This window comes from Leguminivora glycinivorella, chromosome 8 (genome assembly GCF_023078275.1).
Source record: "Leguminivora glycinivorella isolate SPB_JAAS2020 chromosome 8, LegGlyc_1.1, whole genome shotgun sequence".
NCBI lineage: Eukaryota > Metazoa > Arthropoda > Insecta > Lepidoptera > Tortricidae > Leguminivora > Leguminivora glycinivorella.
In genome coordinates, this window is record NC_062978.1 from 8,405,313 (window position 1) to 8,424,993 (window position 19,681).

The following is a 19,681-nucleotide window of genomic DNA, read 5'->3' on the forward strand; positions in this document are numbered from 1 at the left end:
CCATATGTTGTTTAATTAACCGACAGTTAAAAAGATGTTCTAACTGAAACAAGTACTTTTACTGTCTTTTGGTAGGGGTAAAGTGTACAATTTTATCGATGAATATTGTGTATTTTACAATATATCGCCTTTTTTTGTCATAGCGCTCTCTTACGTCACATGTTTTGTGTTGAGCTACAAAGCATAGGTTTTAAGGTACGGAGGTAAATCTCGCCTGGGGGTCAAATGTAACTGGTCCATTTTTTCCATGTTTTACAATATTTGCATGGAGTGTTCAGTGGATACATGTAGAACTCAACATCATAGTGTAATAATGAAAAAATGGATTAATTACAATTGCCCCCCAGTCGAGATTTGCCCCGCTGTACCTTATTGTTTTATATTTACTTACCTACAGATGAAGTGCTAAAAGATTTTCCTTCGTATTTTTACGGAAACGTTCGTGTTTGTCATGCTTGTACAGACAGTGTCAGTACGTCTTGTACTGAGACTGATTGAAATAGCAGGACAAGTTCATTCGTTTCCGTAAAATTACGAAGGAAAATCTTTTCGCACTACATCTGTACTCCTCTTATTTTTATATAACCGGGTTATTTTTAAGAAGTTCAGTGTATCTTCCTTTTCCAACTCCTTCCAGTATTTCCTCTCGTTTCATTTCTAACGGAAATTTAATTTACTTTCAGGCGACCGAAACAATACACTACCATATAACGGCACATACAAAAGCAATGGCGACGTCAAATCACTAAGTGAGTAACAGTGAGCTCTGTTAATAGCAAATTACTGCGTAGCGATCACGGAAAACGTATTTCAATACTTAAATATGATTAGAGATTAATTTTAATCATCTAAAATAAGTGTTTTCATTTAATTTTATAAATTTTTGGTGGCATCTGTACCACAGTATAATAAAGAGTAGGTACTATCGTACAGTATGGCCACTCCCGCTCCTCGCTGAAAGTGCCGCCCACCCCCTCTCGGTTACCTCACAGTTACCGCCTGTCAAAAACGCGAACAGTCGACCTTAACTCATGCAAGCATGACACGAGCTTAGACTGTGTGCTAGGAACGCGCCTCTTTCATATATTTGATCACCAGTGTCCAAGGTGTGTTTGTACTTTAATTTTGTGAGTTAGTTAAATAGTGCGGGGCGGAAGCGGCTAATTAGTATGAGAGTACAGTCCCTGCTGGCAGAAAGCATGAAACTTGGCATGTATATAGCTTATAGGGTTTATAAGAAAATATGGAAGTAGAAACACGCCGAGGTGTCAATGTTTCCCCTCTTTCCCCCCACTTTTGTATCCCTGATTTCAGTTTTTTAATATTTCCATGAAAACCGTGAAAGCTACCATCACAATGCCTAGGAGAAATATGTTCTTCATAAAATACATACATACATACATACAATCACGCCTGTATCCCATAAAGGGGTAGGCAGAGCACATGAAACTACTAAAGCTTCAGTGCCACTCTTGGCAAATAAGGGGTTGAAAGAAAACGAAACTGTGACATTGCAGTGACAGGTTGCCAGCCTCTCGCCTACTCCACAATTTAACCCATATCCCACAGTCGCCTTCTACGACACCCACGGGAAGAAAGGGGGTGGTAAAATTCTTAACCCGTCACCACACAGGCAAAAAAGGCAGGTCTTCATAAAATTCTCTACAATATTGTCTTTGGAAGTATAAAGCTAGAACTTATAATTTTCAAACTATGCTCATTTTCCCCTAACGATATTTCTCTTTGGTGGCCTGAACGATAAGTAAGACTAGCGACTTTGCTCTTTTACCTGTGGCGATGTTGCTTCACAAAATTGTTCCTTGGGTCAAACTGATCCGATTTAGCTCAATAGTCATGAAATCACACGTCACTACCCCCACAAAGACAAGGGGAAAGGGCCAGTTTCCTCGGTGAAAACTATGCATTACTTCTTTTTGCTCTTAGTGACTAGGGCAAATCGTATATCATTTTCGTGTAATATATGGACGAGTTAATCATTTCTGAAAAAATCGTTGCACCTTATCATACAAAAATAACGATTTGTCACTGTTCTGAACGTAAATGCATGCTGTTCTTATAGAAACACAAAAATCACTATATCTTATGCCTTTAATATTTGAGAAGTTCCCTCGACTTCTCCAGGATTCCATCATCAGAACTGGGTTATTGGCTAATCTGTCCTATGTTTTATTTGTTGATAATTGCCGCGATGTAACTGTAAATGTCATAACTTCCATACTTAATGAAATACATAAAAATTCATTATTTGTCTATAAAATCGTTATTTTTGTATGAAAAGGTGCAACGGTTTTTTCAGAAATGATTAACTCGTCCTTATATTATACGAAAATGATATACGATTTGCCCTAGTCACTAAGAGCAAAAAGAAGTAATGCATAGTTTTCACCGAGGAAACCGGCCCTTTCCCTTTGTCTTTGTGGGGGGTAGTGACGTGCGATTTCATGACTATTGAGCTAAATCGGATCAGTTTCACCCAAGGAACAATTTTGTGAAGCAACATAGCCACAGGTAAAAGAGCAAAGTTGCTAGTCTTACTTATCTTTCAGGTCATCAAAGAGATATATTGTTAGGGGAAAATGAGCATAGTTTGAAAATTATAAGTTCTAGCTTTATACTTCCATAGACAATATTGTAGAGAATTTTATGAAGAATATACTTCTCCTAGACATCGTGATGATAGCTTTCACGGTTTTCATGGAAATATTAAAAGACTGAAATCAGGGATACAAAAGTGGGGGGAAAGAGGGGAAACATTGACACCTCGGCGTGTTTCTACTTCCATATTTTCTTATAAACCTATAAGCTATATACATGCCAAGTTCATGCTTTCTGCCAGACCGGACTGTACATCTGGTTAAGAACTCAGACTAAAAGAAGTTAGTGATCTTTCATTAGGTACCAGAATTTTATTGAATTACTAGTGACGAAAACATGATATCTGTGTTTTCTCGAAAATTCGCGCTTCCTTGGACTTCTTATATCAGTTACAAAATTCAACCCAGGAAAATGTACAATATGGTTTACCTTCTTGAATCATATTTAATCGTAATTATATTTTAGATAGCTACCGCCTTTACGCGCCCGCGAACGACATGCGTGGCGCCGTGACGCCGCGCAAGCGCTCCGTGGTCACCATGGACGCGCAGTCCATACGCTCCGTGGAGACGCACGCGCCGGCGCCGACCCGCCCCGAAGATAACCGAAGACTTACGAAGTCAGTCCCATATTACCTCATCACCATCATAAAATTAGTACTTCAGTTGTTTTCAATTAATTCTAATCTTTGTTATTTTTCATTCTCTTTGCACCATTTTTACTTTTCTCTGTTTGGCCCGATGGTTGACTGGTAAAGAAAGCCATTAGGCATTAAGTCCGCCATTTGTACATTTTTTTTACTTATGTGCAATAAAGTTTAAATAAATAAATAAATAAATTTAAGAGATAATCTCTTGTCGGTGGAGTATTTTCCAGCTTTATTCTATCCTGTGCCAGCTCTTTGACTCTTTGATACGACACGGCCCCTACTTTTTCTTTTACTTGGTCCATGTAGCTGCGTTCCTCGTCCTCTCTTACGTCCTATCCACCCCTCTAGAATAGTTATAAAAAAGTGGTCATGTCGCATCAAATGTTCGATCATTTTTCCTCCTCTATTTTCAATTGTTTTCTGGATGGCTCGTCTTGCATTTACTCTTCTTAACACCTCCTCATTCGTAATCCTGTCTCTCCAACTAATTCCTTCCATTTGTCTCCAGCAGTGATCAGTAATCAGTAGTTCTTTTCTTATTTTTGCATGACAAACGGGATTTCAACAACAATCCTTGCAACGATGTCCGGTGTATGTACATCTAGAGTCCCTCGTAATTATGCTGCCTAAATATTTAAAACTATTAACTCGTTGAATTGGCATATTGTTGAGAACTATATGGTCTCTGATGCATTCCATTAATTCCATCATAGCAAAGAGGATCGAGTATTATAGAGTGTTACTGTCAAAGTAAACCGTGTAATCACAGTGCAAATACTGCCATCTTTCGATACAAGCTTAAAACTTTCGAACCCACAGAACTTAATTTAGTTATGTCTGATTATAGTATTAAGCATTACAGTATTTCATTTTTAGGGTTCCGTATCAAAAAGGTACGAAAGGAACCCTTATGGTGCCGATCTGTCCGTCTGTCTGTCTGTCTGTTTTAACGAGTCTTTTATTGTTTCAGTGAATACATGAATATAATTTTAAGCTCAATTTACGCCATATTATTAGTGACTTTTGGGATAATTGTATACTTATCAGAGCCATTCGTCGATTTTGTAGAGAACACTTCCACGGTAAGTGCACTATGAAGGTACCTATCAACAAAATAATATATTTATTATTAGATTATTTATTACGAAACAAATACATGTGTAAATGAATGTTTTTTTTTTCAGTATTATACATTGGCGCTGACCTCTGTAGGATTTATTTACCACTTATATTTAATTATTGACATAAGCCGATACAAGAAAATGGCCTTGCAAAATCTAAGAACTAAAGGTCTGCATGAGCAGAAAATTGTGGAGTATTTTAGAAAACAAGAGGTAAGTAACATCATTTGACTAATTTGATTGTTCCATTCCATTGTTTCTTCATAAAAAGAAAATGTATTAAATAAATTATTTCTTCAGTTTGACTCCTTCAAAATGCTTTTTGAAGCCGAAAGATATGAACTGGAACTACATGATGGAACATCGTATCACAGCTGTTTTTGGGTTTCTTAGAAAAGTCTTGTAATGAACTTTGACTACGATTAGGTTTCAAGGTCTGATGATGGAGCCGGAAGATATGAACTGGAACTACATGATGGAACATCGTATCATAGCTGTTTTTGGGCTTCTTAGGAAAGTCTTGTAATGAACTTTGACTACAATTAGGTTTCAAGTTCTGATGATGGAGCCGGAAGATATGAGCTGGAACTACATGATGGAACATCGTATCATAGCTGTTTCTGGGCTTCTTAGAAAAGTCTTGTAATGAACTTTGACTACGATTAGGTTTCAAGGTCTGATGATGGAGCCGGAAAATATGAACTGGAACTACATGATGGAACATCGTATCACAGCTGTTTTTGGGCTTCTTAGAAAAGTCTTGTAATGAACTTTGACTACGATTAGGTTTCAAGGTCTGATGATGGAGCCGGAAGATATGAACTGGAACTACATGATGGAATATCGTATCATAGCTGTTTTTGGGCTTCTTAGAAAAGTCTTGTAATGAACTATGACTACGATTAGGTTTCAAGACCTGATGATGGTGCCGGAAGATAAGAACAGAAAAAGGGGGGGGGGCTCGAGGGGGAAGCATGAAAGAAAGATCAACGTAGTATTTAAAATAAGTTGGGTTAGCGTTTTCTTGTGACCTTTAAGAGCAAACAAAGGGGGCTCGGGGGCGAAGCCCCCGCATGAAAGAAAGATCAACGTAGTATTTAAGATAAGTTGGGTTAGCGTTTTCTTGTGACCTTTAAGAGCAAACAAAGGGGGGCTCGGGGGGCGAAGCCCCCCGCATGAAAGAAAAATCAACGTTGTATTTAAAATAAGTTGGTTTAGGGTTTTCTTGTGACCCTTAAGAGTAACGAAAAGGGGGCTCGGGGGCGAAGCCCCCGCATAAAAGATAGATCAACGTAGTATTTAAAATAAGTTGGGTTAGGGTTTTCTTGTGACCCCCCGCAGGTTGCTCACCTTGTCGTGGTGGAGGGGCTTAGTAACCGTGGCTTGGTCACCCACGGTGAAGCGAAGAGGCAACCAGGGCCGGCTTGTTGCTGGGCGAGCTGGCCCGAGGAGTATGCTCCAAGTGGGCTTCATAAGCCCGCTTGTGACGCATTGGCGGAGGACCGTCGAGGAAGAGGAGTGTCGGTATTGCGGTGAGCCGTTCTCCCTGTCCTCGGCGGCCGAGGTGGGATCGCAGGGGGAGAGGCGTGATGGTATAGCGGTGCGCCACTCTCCCTACCCTCTGCGACCTTGGCGGGGCCGCTCCGCTGTAGCGGCATTGGTGGGGCCGCAAGGGAAGAGGAGTGCCGGTATTACGGTGCGCCGTTCTCCCTATCCTTTGCGGCCGACTTGGTTAGCGGTGGAACCAAAGACCATGTCCACCGCCGGGCGCCGGAACTCTTCTGGCGCCCATGGAACCTGCGGGTGATGGATCGGGAGTCCCATCACCCGCCTAAACGAGGTTCCGAGCTGGAAGGCCCTCCCGTGTTCCGAGGGCCTTCAGCGCAGTAAGCTGCCTAAGCAGCCTTCGAGAAGGCCCCGCAAGGGCAACGCTGACGGGGTATCGGAGGCCTACAACCGAGTGCCCGAAACCCCGTCCAAACAGCGAGCGGCGGAACGCCCCAGGGGGTTTAGTCCGTGTGAGTCGGACATACCCACTGGCTTCTCCCGGGCCAGTGGGATCCATAATGGATTCCCCCTGGGTCATCAAAAAAAAAAAGGTTTTCTTGTGACCCTTAAGAGTAACGAAAAGGGGGCTCGGGGGCGAAGCCCCCGCATAAAAGAAAGATCAACGTAGTATTTAAGATAAGTTGGGTTAGCGTTTTCTTGTGACCTTTAAGAGCAAACAAAGGGGGGCTCGGGGGGCGAAGCCCCCCGCATAAAAGAAAGATCAACGTTGTATTTAAAATAAGTTGGGTTAGCGTTTTCTTGTGACCTTTAAGAGCAAACAAAGGGGAGCTCGGGGGGCGAAGCCCCCCGCATGAAAGAAAGATCAAAGTTGTATTTAGAATAAGTTGATTTAGGGTTTTCTTGTGACCCTTAAGAGTAACGAAAAGGAGGGCTCGGGGGGCGAAGCCCCCCGCATAAAAGAAAGATCAACGTAGTATTTAAAATAAGTTGGGTTAGGGTTTTCTTGTGACCCTTAAGAGTAACGAAAAGGGGGCTCGGGGGCGAAGCCCCCGCATAAAAGAAAGATCAACGTTGTATTTAAAATAAGTTGGGTAATGGGTTTTTTGTGACCCTTAAGAGCAAATAAAGGGGGGCTCGGCAAAAAAGAAATACTTAAATTTTGTTTGAATTAGTTGAAATGTGACAATATTTTCTAATCGAGTCAAACAAAATCCCTCTAGCTGAGAGCTTCAAAACAATGTATGGCGAAAGTATGTCTCTCTAATGTCTTCAAAAAGTCCGCGATGGCACATGTCTATATTGTCTATCTTTAACGGATAACTTACTAGGTATAAACATTTTTATGATAATACCGTAATAAGAAGGTAGCCGCTAGTTATTATTAAGTAGCAATTAGCAATAAGTACACGTTAAGCCACAAATGGCATGTAAAATCCGACTACTTGAAATAAATTTATAAATAAATGTTAAAAGTATTTCATTATTAATGACTAAAAAGTATAAAATAAATTAATAGTTTAAAAAACACTATAAAACACGCTTTTATAAATGCACGTAAAAGCCAAAAATAAATTATGGATCGTTCAAGTTGTCTCTATTTGTGAGCTGATGTTTAAAAACTATGTGCTTTTAATTATAATATTTGATTGTAAAAGCGTGGGGCGCTGGAACAGGAAAGACTTTCTTGTAAACAAATACTAATCCGAACTTCCTGGCGAATGAAGTTGCATAAGAACATAACGTTTACAAATGCCGCCTAAGGGTTACCAAAGAGAACCAAAGATATCTCGTCCACGAACAAGAACTCTGCATCCTGTCACTGTAGACACTTTCCCCTTTTGTATTTTGAATACCGGAAAAAAGCGGCGTTCTAAGTGTCGGTGACTGTCGACTCTCCTCGCTACTAGCGCATATTTTGTCTGAGTTCGACAAACTGGTACCTACTTTGAACACTGACTTTTAATTGATTTGACTGTTTAATGTAGAACCTACTAGTCATGCTGCAACTCCAGTTAGCGCGTCAATCTGTGTAACCTCCTTCCCGTAACATAGCATAATTTGATTTATCAGCAAGTTATACAAAAAGTATTTCCTGTTCCAGCGCCCCACGCTTTTACAATCAAATATTATAATTAAAAGCACATAGTTTTTAAACATCAGCTCACAAATAGAGACAACTTGAACGATCCATAATTTATTTTTGGCTTTTACGTGCATTTATAAAAGCGTGTTTTATAGTGTTTTTTAAACTATTAATTTATTTGTATATCCGGATGTCCTCCCCTCCAGGTCGCAATTCTCAACTTATTCACGAAACTGAAATTCTCTCTTTTGAACTTAAAGAAATCGTTGCAAGTTTTGGAACGTTTTTAAAATGCAGAAATTGGCATAAATGACTTAAGTACCAAAAGCGTCTCTGGCATATAAGGTGATTATGACTCAAGGAACTAAGTTTTCACTTTCACGTCCAAGCATTTGAGTTTACACCTCAGGTGCTACTAGTAGATTTACAAAATCCGTATTTTTCAGGAAGAATTCGGCCCGAGCTCTCCAGGTACGCCCGGTTCCGAAGCGTTTAGGCCGCCGCCGCCGCCACTCATTCCCTTGAAACACGCTTATTGCTTCAGCCAAGGACGACATTCTGGCAGTTTCTATCTCAAACTTGGCGCTGCTGGTAAGAGAAAAACAATATTCACTTTAAAGAATAACGGGCCGAGGTATTTAGCCAACGTGACAATCGCTCTGTTACGAACTAAACGCAACTTCTGTCACTGTCTCGCTTAAATAGGAGGGTGATACACGTAGAGAGACACAAAGCGTTTCGATATTGAAGCGCAAGTGATGTCCCCTTGTCTGCTTAAGCTTTTAAAAACGACTAATGTTCATTACGACCGGTCTGGCTCAGTCGGTAGTGACCCTGCCTGCTAAGCCGCGGTCCCGGGTTCGAATCCCGGTAAGGGCATTTATTTGTGTGATGAGCACAGATATTTGTTCCTGAGTCATGGATGTTTTCCTAAGTATGTATTTATCTATTTAAGTGTGTATATCGTCGCTTAGCATCCATATGACAAGCTTTGCTTAGTTTGGGGCTAAGTTAATCTGTGTAAGGTGTCCCCAATATTTATTTATTTATATTTATTTATTACTTAGTTATTGCAGCATGTGACAAGTTTCTATTCCTCTTGAATCTTATGTGGACACTACCCTTGAAATTATAGAAAGAATTGTTCCTTATCCTTTTTTTCATAGCCTGTGTCCCACTGCTGGGCAAAGGCCTCTCCCCGTGATTTCCACAGGTCCCGTTGGTGTGCTATTTCTGGCCAACTCATCATGAAGGTGTCAAGGTCGTCCCGCCATCTCCGTCTGGGCCTGCCACGTCCGCGCTTGATTCGAGGCATCCATTTAGTGGCTAAGCTGGCCCACCTATCCGGGTGCATGCGGCAAACGTGGCCTGCCCAGTCCCACTTTAGGGCCTTATCACACTTGCGATTTACAAGCGAGGCGAGAGCGAAGCGAGCGCGCAGTGAGTTCGTCGCGAGCCCGTCACTAATTCGCAGCGAGTGCGTCGCGAATTCGCCGCGAGCGCGTAACGAATACGCTGCGTATTCGCTGAAAGTGATCTGCGTCTTAGACAGTCACTTACATAATGGATTCCGACGACGAAACACTTCTGTTAGCTTTATTGCTTCGAAGAAGTAAGAAACGAAAACTAAAGCAGAAACGGCGTGTTTGGGAGGATCCATTTTTAAGTAATCGACTGCAAGAGAGCGACTATTATGTGCTGTTTTTTGAACGAATCAAAAATTTTTTAAATTTTATAAATGCCTCGATATCGATTCCAACAGTGTTTGATTGTTCCGCCATTATTGTTACTGTCCGCTCACACTCGTAGATAATAAACTACTACAAATGATAGGATTAAACTAAAGTGGGTAGAAATGAATTTTGCTGACGAAGGTACAGCATATCTAGACGCGGCGAACTCGCTACGAAATCGTTGCGCGCTCGCGGCGAAGTCGCGACGCACTCGCTGCGAATTGGTAACGGGCTCGCGACGAACTCGCTGCGCGCTCCCTTCGCTTTCGCCTCGCTTGTAAATCGCAAGTGTGATAAGGCCCTTAATCTAGCGGTCTTCTGGGGAGAAGACAACAGCTATTCGTGTTTCGGAGCGTTCCTTATCTAAAAAATTAATTTCCTAAATTTCCAGGTTTCGCTATGGGGCACTTAGTCCACTCTGTGCTGCTGATCGTCAACCAAGTGGCTTACATAAACGACGAGAACGTGAACACTGACAAGTGTGTCAACTACTCGCAGATCGCGCAGGACGTCTTCAGCCCCGTATACTGCTTCCTGCAGCTTTACTTCGTCTTCAAATACTCAAACGTCATCATTTTAAGAAATAAGGTAGTTAACTAGGTGCCTTACCTAAATAGGTATTAACTTGCATTTCTTACGCATATATATTTATGGTTTCTTTCAACCTCGTATCCCTTTAAAATTATATAATGTTCCCTCTAGTACAGAAAAATAGCATAGTTATAAGTTTTCCCTTCGGTCGTTTTAATTTATCGCCACTCGTTTCGAACTTCGTCTTTTCCGCACTTGTATCGTATTTCAGTACATATTATATAGCGCCACTTTGTAACGTTAGTGCGAGAAGTGGTGTACTTTCTGTGCCTATCTTCAAACTTCATAGAGTAATAATTATGTACAGAAAAACGTCCCACATACGAAGAGAAAATTCGTATTTCGTATCGATTTGAATTTTACGCAACTCATTTTGAACTACCTATTTTCCGCACTTGTATCGTAATGTACTAATCTGTCTAATAATTTCGTCCACAGGGATTGGCTAGTTACGCTTTCATGCACATCATTGGCAGTAGTATTTGCTTCTGGATTAACACGATCGTCCGGGAGACGATGGTCGCGCTCACTATCTACGCCTACTCCCAGTATGGACCGAGAGGGCCTTATGAAAACGCTACTTATACCCCAGGTTAGTTGTTGTTGTCCTGAAGACCCCATAGATGCAAAGTGTCTTCACGAACTCGCGCCAAACATTCCTTCAGCGACACTAACCTCGCTTCAGTTTAACCCGGCCACTCGTAGCTCATTTTTAGGGTTCCGTAGTCAACTAGGAACCCTTATAGTTTCGCCATGTCTGTCTGTCCGTCCGTCCGTTCGTCCGTCCGTCCGTCCGTCCGTCCGTCCGTCCGTCCGTCCGCGGATAATCTCAGTAATCGTTAGCACTAGAAAGCTGAAATTTGGTACCAATATGTATATCAATCACGCCAACAAAGTGCAAAAATAAAAAATGGAAAAAAATGTTTTATTAAGGTACCCCCCCTACATGTAAAGTGGGAGCTGATATTTTTTTTCATTCCAACCCCAACGTGTGATATATTGTTGGATAGGTATTTAAAAATGAATAAGGGTTTACTAAGATAGGTTTTTGATAATATTAATATTTTCGGAAATAATCGCCCCTAAAGGAAAAAAAAAGTGCGTCCCCCCCCTCTTAACTTTTGAACCATATGTTTAAAAAATATGAAAAAAATCACAAAAGTAGAACTTTATAAAGACTTTCTAGGAAAATTATTTTGAACTTGATAGGTTCAGTAGTTTTTGAGAAAAATACGGAAAACTACGGAACCCTACACTGAGCGTGGCCCGACACGCTCTTGGCCGGTTTTTATCCAATCGTTTCCATGAGTATACGGGGCGCCTAGAACCACGGCTTGCATTCTGCGGTTTTCAGCTGGCGGTTGCGTTAATACTTTCCCAGATTGGTTAGGTTACATTGTTAATAGTGAGGTGCAATTCTTTCCAAATTTTCAGTAGGAGGTAGGGCATAGCGAATGATATTCCGCTTTGTGTGGTAGGGCACAGCACAGCGGATATCGTCTCGCTCGAATCTAGAGCAGAGCCCAACTGGGGAAGTACCTCCGCCTTACAGAAGACCGCAGCCAAATAGCACTAGACCCTACTCATAGTGTTGTGTTCCTGCCGGTGAGTAAGGCTGCCAGAGCTCAACGAGGGTGCGGTGTGCTGATGACGGGAGGACTTACGGAACTAACTTGTTCCGTCTATTGTCCTTTGAGTCGTCGGCAACCCGAACCCTCCTTGGAACTTGTACACTCCTTTTTGCTGTGTACTTAACACAGCAAAAGGGAGTGTACAAGTTTCTAATGGGGTGGCAACGCGCATGTGACACTGTTTGAGTTGCAGGCGTCCATAGGTTACGGTGACCGCTTTACATCAGGCGGACCGTATACTTGTTTGCCACCGACGTAGTATAAAAAAAAAAAAAAAAAAATTTTACTCAATGTACTTTAAAAACGTGATCTATAGGTGTTTTCTTGAACACGGCAACGTTATACAGAATGATTATTGATGACCCAGTCTAGCTTTTATAACTATACTAGCTAGCTTTTTCCCGCGACTTCGCTCGCGTTTAATTCGAAAATTGCAGAATTCTCCACACAAACTTACACTCCCCCATTTTGGGGAAATAGGGGGTCAGAGAGAGAAAAAAGGTAGCCTCACTGTCCATCCCTTTAACTAGCTCCACTTAAAAAATCACGTCAATACAGCGCTCCATTTTTAGGGTTCCGTAGTCAACTAGGAACCCTTATAGTTTCGCCATGTCTGTCTGTCCGTCCGTCCGTCCGTCCGCGGATAATCTCAGTAACCGTTAGCACTAGAAAGCTGAAATTTGGTACCAATATGTATATCAATCACGCTAACAAAGTGCAAAAATAAAAAATGGAAAAAAATGTTGTATTAGGGTACCCCCCTACATATAAAGTGGGGGCTGATTTTTTTTTTCATTCCAACCCCAACGTGTGATATATTGTTGGATAGGTATTTAAAAATGAATAAGGGTTTACTAAGATCGTTTTTTGATAATATTAATATTTTCGGAAATAATCGCACCTAAAGGAAAAAAAAGTGCGTCCCCCCCTCTAACTTTTGAACCATATGTTTAAAAAATATGAAAAAAATCACAAAAGTAGAACTTTATAAAGACTTTCTAGGAAAATTATTTTGAACTTGATAGGTTCAGTAGTTTTTGAGAAAAATATGAAAAACTACGGAACCCTACACTGAGCGTGGCCCGACACGCTCTTGGCCGGTTTTTTGGTATGGATCCTTATGATCTAGCGTGCTTAATTTTCAATTTTCAGCTTCGAGTGAGCAAAGCAGATTTTTTGACGTCAGTGGCCTTTACAACGAAGAGTGCTTAGGATCGACGGCTATCATGGGGGTCATTGAGAGCTTCTCTCCGTACCTTTACCCGTTCAGTGTGGAGTTCAACATCCTAATAGGTACGTAAAATAAGACACTTCCAAACACATTCTTTTCCGACTGTACTCATTACTTCCCTGTACTCGTACCATAAATTCATTGACACAAACATAGCCGATGTCGTAAGTATTAAATTCATACTCAATGTATCTCTTGCATCAATAGTTCTACTGACTGCGCCAGTTTGGCAGTCGTGCATGAATGATGAAACGCGGACTACTAATATTACGAGACGAGTACAGCTGTTTAAATGATATACTAACTAGCTTTTTCCCGCGGGTTCGCTCGCGTTAGAAAGACAAAAAGTAGCCTATATCACACTCCATCTCTTCGACTATCTCCACTTAAAAAATCACCTCAATTTTTCGCTCAGTTTTGACGGACAAACAAACAAACACACACACTTTCCCATTTATAATATTAGTATGGATTATTTTCCCACACTTTTCAGTTGCTATATACTACATAATTTGGAGCAGCATCGGTAAATGCGAGAACGAGGATACCGCGGACGGCACATCCAGCTTGGGTGAGAACAACAATTTCTGCCAGTAAGTACCAATCAGCCACATATACGAGTACTCGTAGTACACTTTCTATCGATAAATTAAGTCGTCGTAACTCTTTTATAGCAGGTAGTTTGCCCCTATCTGAGAAAGTGAAGAAATATTCAAAAGTAGCTACAAAGCCATTTTAGGAATTAAAGTGTTCGCGGAAATAAAAATCCTGGAAGATATGAGAGAATGTATATATAGTATGGTTTCTATGACTTCCGCACAGATAATAGTGTGTCTAACCAAGCTCAATAGTTTTTATTATACATGGAAATTGAACCACCGTCTTGTTACTTCTTTAGTTCCTTAGCTCTATTGCATTTTATCTATTTTTCCGCAGAATCCCAACAGCCAACGAAGAGAACGACTTCACGAGTAACATCGTGATCCACGCCGACTGCCACGCGTCCAACCGCGGCATGTTCATGGGGCTGGTGCTGATGGTGTTCGTGGTGGGCATGCTCATCATCGGCTTCGTCTTCAGCAGCGGCGGCGAGTTAGTCTCTTTCTTAATTCTTCTCTATAGAACCCCTATAAGGAAGAGAACGACTTCACGAGTAACATCGTGATCCACGCCGACTGCCACGCGTCCAACCGCGGCATGTTCATGGGGCTGGTGCTGATGGTGTTCGTGGTGGGCATGCTCATCATCGGCTTCGTCTTCAGCAGCGGCGGCGAGTTAGTCTCTTTCTTACTTCTTCTCTATAGAACCCCTATAAGGAAGAGAACGACTTCACGAGTAACATCGTGATCCACGCCGACTGCCACGCGTCCAACCGCAGCATGTTCATGGGGCTGGTGCTGATGGTGTTCGTGGTGGGCATGCTCATCATCGGCTTCGTCTTCAGCAGCGGCGGCGAGTTAGTCTCTTTCTTACTTCTTCTCTATAGAACCCCTATAAGGAAGAGAACGACTTCACGAGTAACATCGTGATCCACGCCGACTGCCACGCGTCCAACCGCGGCATGTTCATGGGGCTGGTGCTGATGGTGTTCGTGGTGGGCATGCTCATCATCGGCTTCGTCTTCAGCAGCGGCGGCGAGTTAGTCTCTTTCTTAATTCTTCTCTATAGAACCCCTATAAGGAAGAGAACGACTTCACGAGTAACATCGTGATCCACGCCGACTGCCACGCGTCCAACCGCGGCATGTTCATGGGGCTGGTGCTGATGGTGTTCGTGGTGGGCATGTTCATCATCGGCTTCGTCTTCAGCAGCGGCGGCGAATTAGTCTCTTTCTTACTTCTCTATAGAATACAGCTCAGCATTTCTCAAAAAGTTTGTACAAAAAATAAGGAAAAAGTAAAATTTGCTTTTTTTTAATTCCTTTTCTGTTAGCAAGGTTCTCTAGTATCTATATTTTCTTAATTATAACAATTATCCTGTATATATCTTACGAAAGTCGACTAAATGTTGGTAACAAAATAGGATAAATTAAAATTTTCTGATGTGCCTATGTACAAACTTTTTAAGAGCTGCTGCTCTTACTTAATCTCTTTACCTTTTTTTGCAAAGATTTGGCCAGGGAAACCTCGGACGAATCAACCCAGGTTTTCTGGACCCAAACTAAGCATAGCTTGTAATGTGGGTACTAGTCGACAATAATAATAGAAGACAACCATGAATCAGGGAAAAATATCTGTATTAACACACATAAATGCCTTTACCGGAATTAGAACCCACGACCACTTGACACGCAGAGTCACTCTCCACCAGGCCAGACCGGTTTAAATAAAATAAAAATTCAAGTACTTACTTTTTTATTTCAGGGGACTTTTGGAGATCGGATACTTGATGAACGATTCCTCAAAGCTGGGTCTTCACGCGGCTATATTCATTGCAGCGATATTCGCCTACTTCCAAACGAGGAAGTTGGATATCAACGAACATCCCATTTCGCTCCTCGACGACATATTACTCTTTATCTGCATACCCGCCTTCTTTTTGGAGACAGTTCTGTCTTTGGTGGCTACGATCACCTTGTTGAATGTAGTGAAAACTGTAGATTTGATACTTATGGTGAGTTATATTTTAGTAACTTATTTAACTTGCAAAATAGGCATTAAGTAAGTTCCACCGAGTTGAATTAATACAACAAAAACAAAGTTTCCCAGAATCGTCTCGATATAACTTTTAACTGAAGTCAAAAGAAACAGAAAAAATGTTCCTGGAAATCATACAAAGATAAAAATATAAGGTATTTTTTATTCAGATGTCATCAGGATTTACAATATAATTTGTAAAAGTCAAATATACTTTTACATAAATAAAATCCAATACAAAATACATCACACTATGAAAATAAGGTTATTCGCGATAGTATTAAAAAAATATACCTAGCAGAAAACTATGTAAGTAAAAAAAACAAATGACTAATGCCTCCTGTGAGGATTGAACTCACGACCCCTGGTTTACGAGACCAGTGCTCTACCACTGAGCTAAAGAGGCGATGAGCTCGCAATGCGAAATTAAGAGTCACTATCAGCGCTGACGACGATAGCAGTAAGAACAATAAAAACACTCCCAACGCACACACTTACACCTACACACACATATACACGGACGCCTGTTCGACATCGACATTATCAATCAAGCGATTAATTTAGTGCTACTTACAACAAAACGTCGTCAAGATAACATGAGGAGTATATAGTAAAGACGACACTTTTTCAGAACATAAAGGTACAGCGGGGCAAATCTAGATAGGGGGGCAAATGCAACTGGTCCATTTTTTCCATGTCTGACCATGTTTGCATTATTAAAAAGAGTGTCCATCGGTTATACTGATCAGCAATACGCATACAGACGCAACCGGTCAACTACAATGGCGGCGCACAAGATCATTGACAACATTATCACAGGCCTCGATGAGAAGCACAAGACGGCAGGCATTCTGTGTGACTTATCAAAAGCATTTGATGTTATTAACCACGACCTACTGTTAACTAAACTAAGCATGTACGGTATTACAGATTCTGCTCTTAAATTGTTCACGTCATTCCTGTCGGACCGTAAGCAGGTGGTGAAACTGACCACGAATGGGAAAGTACTCACCTCGGATATGGGTCATGTCAACTTGGGTATTCCACAGGGCTCTGCGATTGGCAATACGTTATTTTTGCTATTTATTAATGATCTGCCTTCAGCAATAACGAGCGGCATTCCTATACTCTTTGCGGATGACACGACAGTTGTAGTTGTAACTAAACCGTCGCTCACCTTACTTATTTACTTACTTACTTGACTAACCAACAGTATGGATAACCTCCCTTTAAATATACCCCGTAAATTTGGCCTTCATCATCGTCTAGTGCGAGTATGTAGAATCCTTCGATGTGAACCGCGATAACCCAGATCCTTTAATGAGTAACGACTATATTTTGAACTCTAGTTATTTTTTAGTTTGTAAATATAAATAACCTGTTGTCAGAGCATAATATATTTTAAAACGTTACAGAAATAGGAAGTTATAATAAGAATAATGATGTAATGTAAATATTTTGGTTTTTGAACTAGTTTATTGCAGCACTTAGAAAATGAATATTTAAAATATTTTTGTAATCATCCGCTACGCCTTATTAGTGGTCCCGGCTTGGGCAAGGGCTTGCGATACGGTATGGGACCCCTGACCTGACCAAACCACTTTATCAGGATCCTAAGCAAGTAAGCCTGAAGGGCTATCTATCTACGAACTAACCCCCCTTTTGTTTTGTTTGTACTTCCCTAGCTAAACCCCCTTTCCCCAATACTGCTAATAGACCATAACTTCTCGATCCTTCTAATGTTTGAACGAAACACCGAGTAGTCGCTAACTTTTACGAGAACTAAGTAAGTCTACTAACTTTTTTTAAGCTTTTGACTTTCCATCAGTGTCCGGCGCTCGCATGCCACTGGACCCTATAACAAACAATCCTTTTATTCCAAAGACAGTTTGTTTCCCTAGCCAATTTGATAGAATTTACCTTGAATAACCAGTTAGCAACACTTAGCGTTCCGCAGCTACACCGAGAGATCAGAAATTGCTACCACAATTATTAATTACACTCAGATAAATTAAGTATTAAAAGATTTTATGAATTACCAGTTTACCACATATTTTAAGATAGTAAACACCACATTTAAAGTCCATTTAATCCATAGAAATTCACGCCTATCAATTATACTTCAAGACCAATCGTAAAACAACCCTAATTTCATAGAAATAGTGTGTGACGTTACCCTAATCCTATCTATTTCCCTACTCTAGCATATCTGAACCACAGATCATCACTTACCATAGATCTTGAGTTCAGAATATGCACAAGTGTATCCCTACTAGAACTGTACAGTTCAGCCAGCGAAGCTGAGATAGGCAACCTATAGGCTTGTGTTCTGATCCCCCCCTCTGCGTCCGCAGACTAGGTAGCAGAGAGTAGACCGCCCTATCTGTGTATATATCCAGTATTCTAGGACACTCCAACACCAGTCACTTGAGGAGACCCAGCTGCGATCAAAACTTTGTCGTTTAGGTATGGATCAATCACAACTGAAATTCCCCAGCAACCAGCACCATCGTGACCCAGAGCACCGAGTAAATAAATATATATAATACAAGACCTAGCCTCAATTACTGCTGACTTCAGTGAGCAAGGATTACTCCTAATGTCTTTCTTCAATCGCGAAAGTCCTCACTTCCATCTAGCAGCTGGACCTTGAGACCAGGGAGGAATGTTCGCCTTTTGTAAGTATAAAAAAGACGCCAAGCCTCCTCAGACTTGGAACAAAAGACTCCTAATCGCTCCTTTTTGGCACCGTTAGGTAAGAAGCGCTTAGTCGGGCAAACTGTCTGCCCAAGCAATGACCTGGCTTAGTAAAATAGCAAAATATCCCCACAGAAAACTAAATTCAATTTTACTAACACAACTCTTTGTAAAATCACATAAATAAACCGACAAGTGAAATTTCCTTTAATTACTATGATCTGGGCTTAACTTTACAAGAATCACTTCCTATAAAATCAAACACAGACGCTTTCCCAAATCTCAGCCATACATCGACCCAGTCTTTGTATTGCTTAATGACACTTAGGAAATCACAGCGTAGAAACTTCACTATACACGTTAAACTACAAATAACTCTACACTTAATTAAAATGTAACACTACACTATAAATAGAACACTAAAATAACCCCAACTGACAGTAAAGCAATTCCACTACAAGCCTAAGTTCAACTGTACAAAGATATTGTCTTCGCACAACCAAACAGAGACACAATTTCAAAGTTTACAATCACTTAGAATAATTTCCAAGTAAGTACAAACAGAGAAACAATAGCAGAATAACTTCACTCACCAGTATAATACACGATAGCCAGGGACACTGTTAGTCTCGTTGATATTTGAAGAATGACCTGTGACGGCCTGCCCCGGCCCTTTTATAGTATCTATCTCCGACTTAACTCCGACATCCGACATCCGACCTATCTCCGACTTATCTCCGACCTATCTCCGACATCCGACCTAAGTCCGACCTATCTCCGACCTTTCTCCGACTTATCTCCGACATCCGACCTATCTCCGACGTATCTCCGACATCCGACGTATCTCCGACCTCCGACCTAAGTCCGACCTATCTCCGACCTTTCTCCGACTTATCTCCGACCTATCTCCGACATCCGACCTAAGTCCGACCTATCTCCGACCTTTCTCCGACTTATCTCCGACATCCGACCTATCTCCGACCTATCTCCGACATCCGACCTATCTCCGACCTATCTCCGACGTATCTCCGACATCCGACCTAACTCCGACCAGACGGCTATTAAACCGCGTACTTTGTTTACTAAGCCATGCGCCCTACGCATTAAAGTTCATGTTCTCTCAGCAAACGAATGTTTACCTATCAGTAGTAACACGTGTTTTAGAGTGAGATGGAGATATCTTT

General features: G+C 41.3%; 1 protein-coding gene and 1 non-coding gene across 2 annotated transcripts in view; one reads left to right on the forward strand and one right to left on the reverse strand.

Moving 5' to 3' along the window:
- Nucleotides 1–19,681, forward strand: part of LOC125228502 (proton channel OtopLc-like) — a 48,574-nt gene that overhangs the window by 25,801 nt on the left and 3,092 nt on the right. The window contains exons 4-14 of the mRNA XM_048133089.1: nt 684–749; nt 3,082–3,235; nt 4,236–4,347; nt 4,450–4,599; nt 8,425–8,569; nt 10,103–10,299; nt 10,741–10,894; nt 13,086–13,226; nt 13,658–13,757; nt 14,101–14,256; nt 15,528–15,777. Coding sequence (XP_047989046.1) covers nt 684–749; nt 3,082–3,235; nt 4,236–4,347; nt 4,450–4,599; nt 8,425–8,569; nt 10,103–10,299; nt 10,741–10,894; nt 13,086–13,226; nt 13,658–13,757; nt 14,101–14,256; nt 15,528–15,777 — 1,625 coding nt within the window. The remainder of the gene's footprint in view (nt 1–683; nt 750–3,081; nt 3,236–4,235; nt 4,348–4,449; nt 4,600–8,424; nt 8,570–10,102; nt 10,300–10,740; nt 10,895–13,085; nt 13,227–13,657; nt 13,758–14,100; nt 14,257–15,527; nt 15,778–19,681) is intronic.
- Nucleotides 16,135–16,206, reverse strand: Trnat-cgu. The gene has a single exon. It is a non-coding gene; the product is annotated as a tRNA-Thr (tRNA).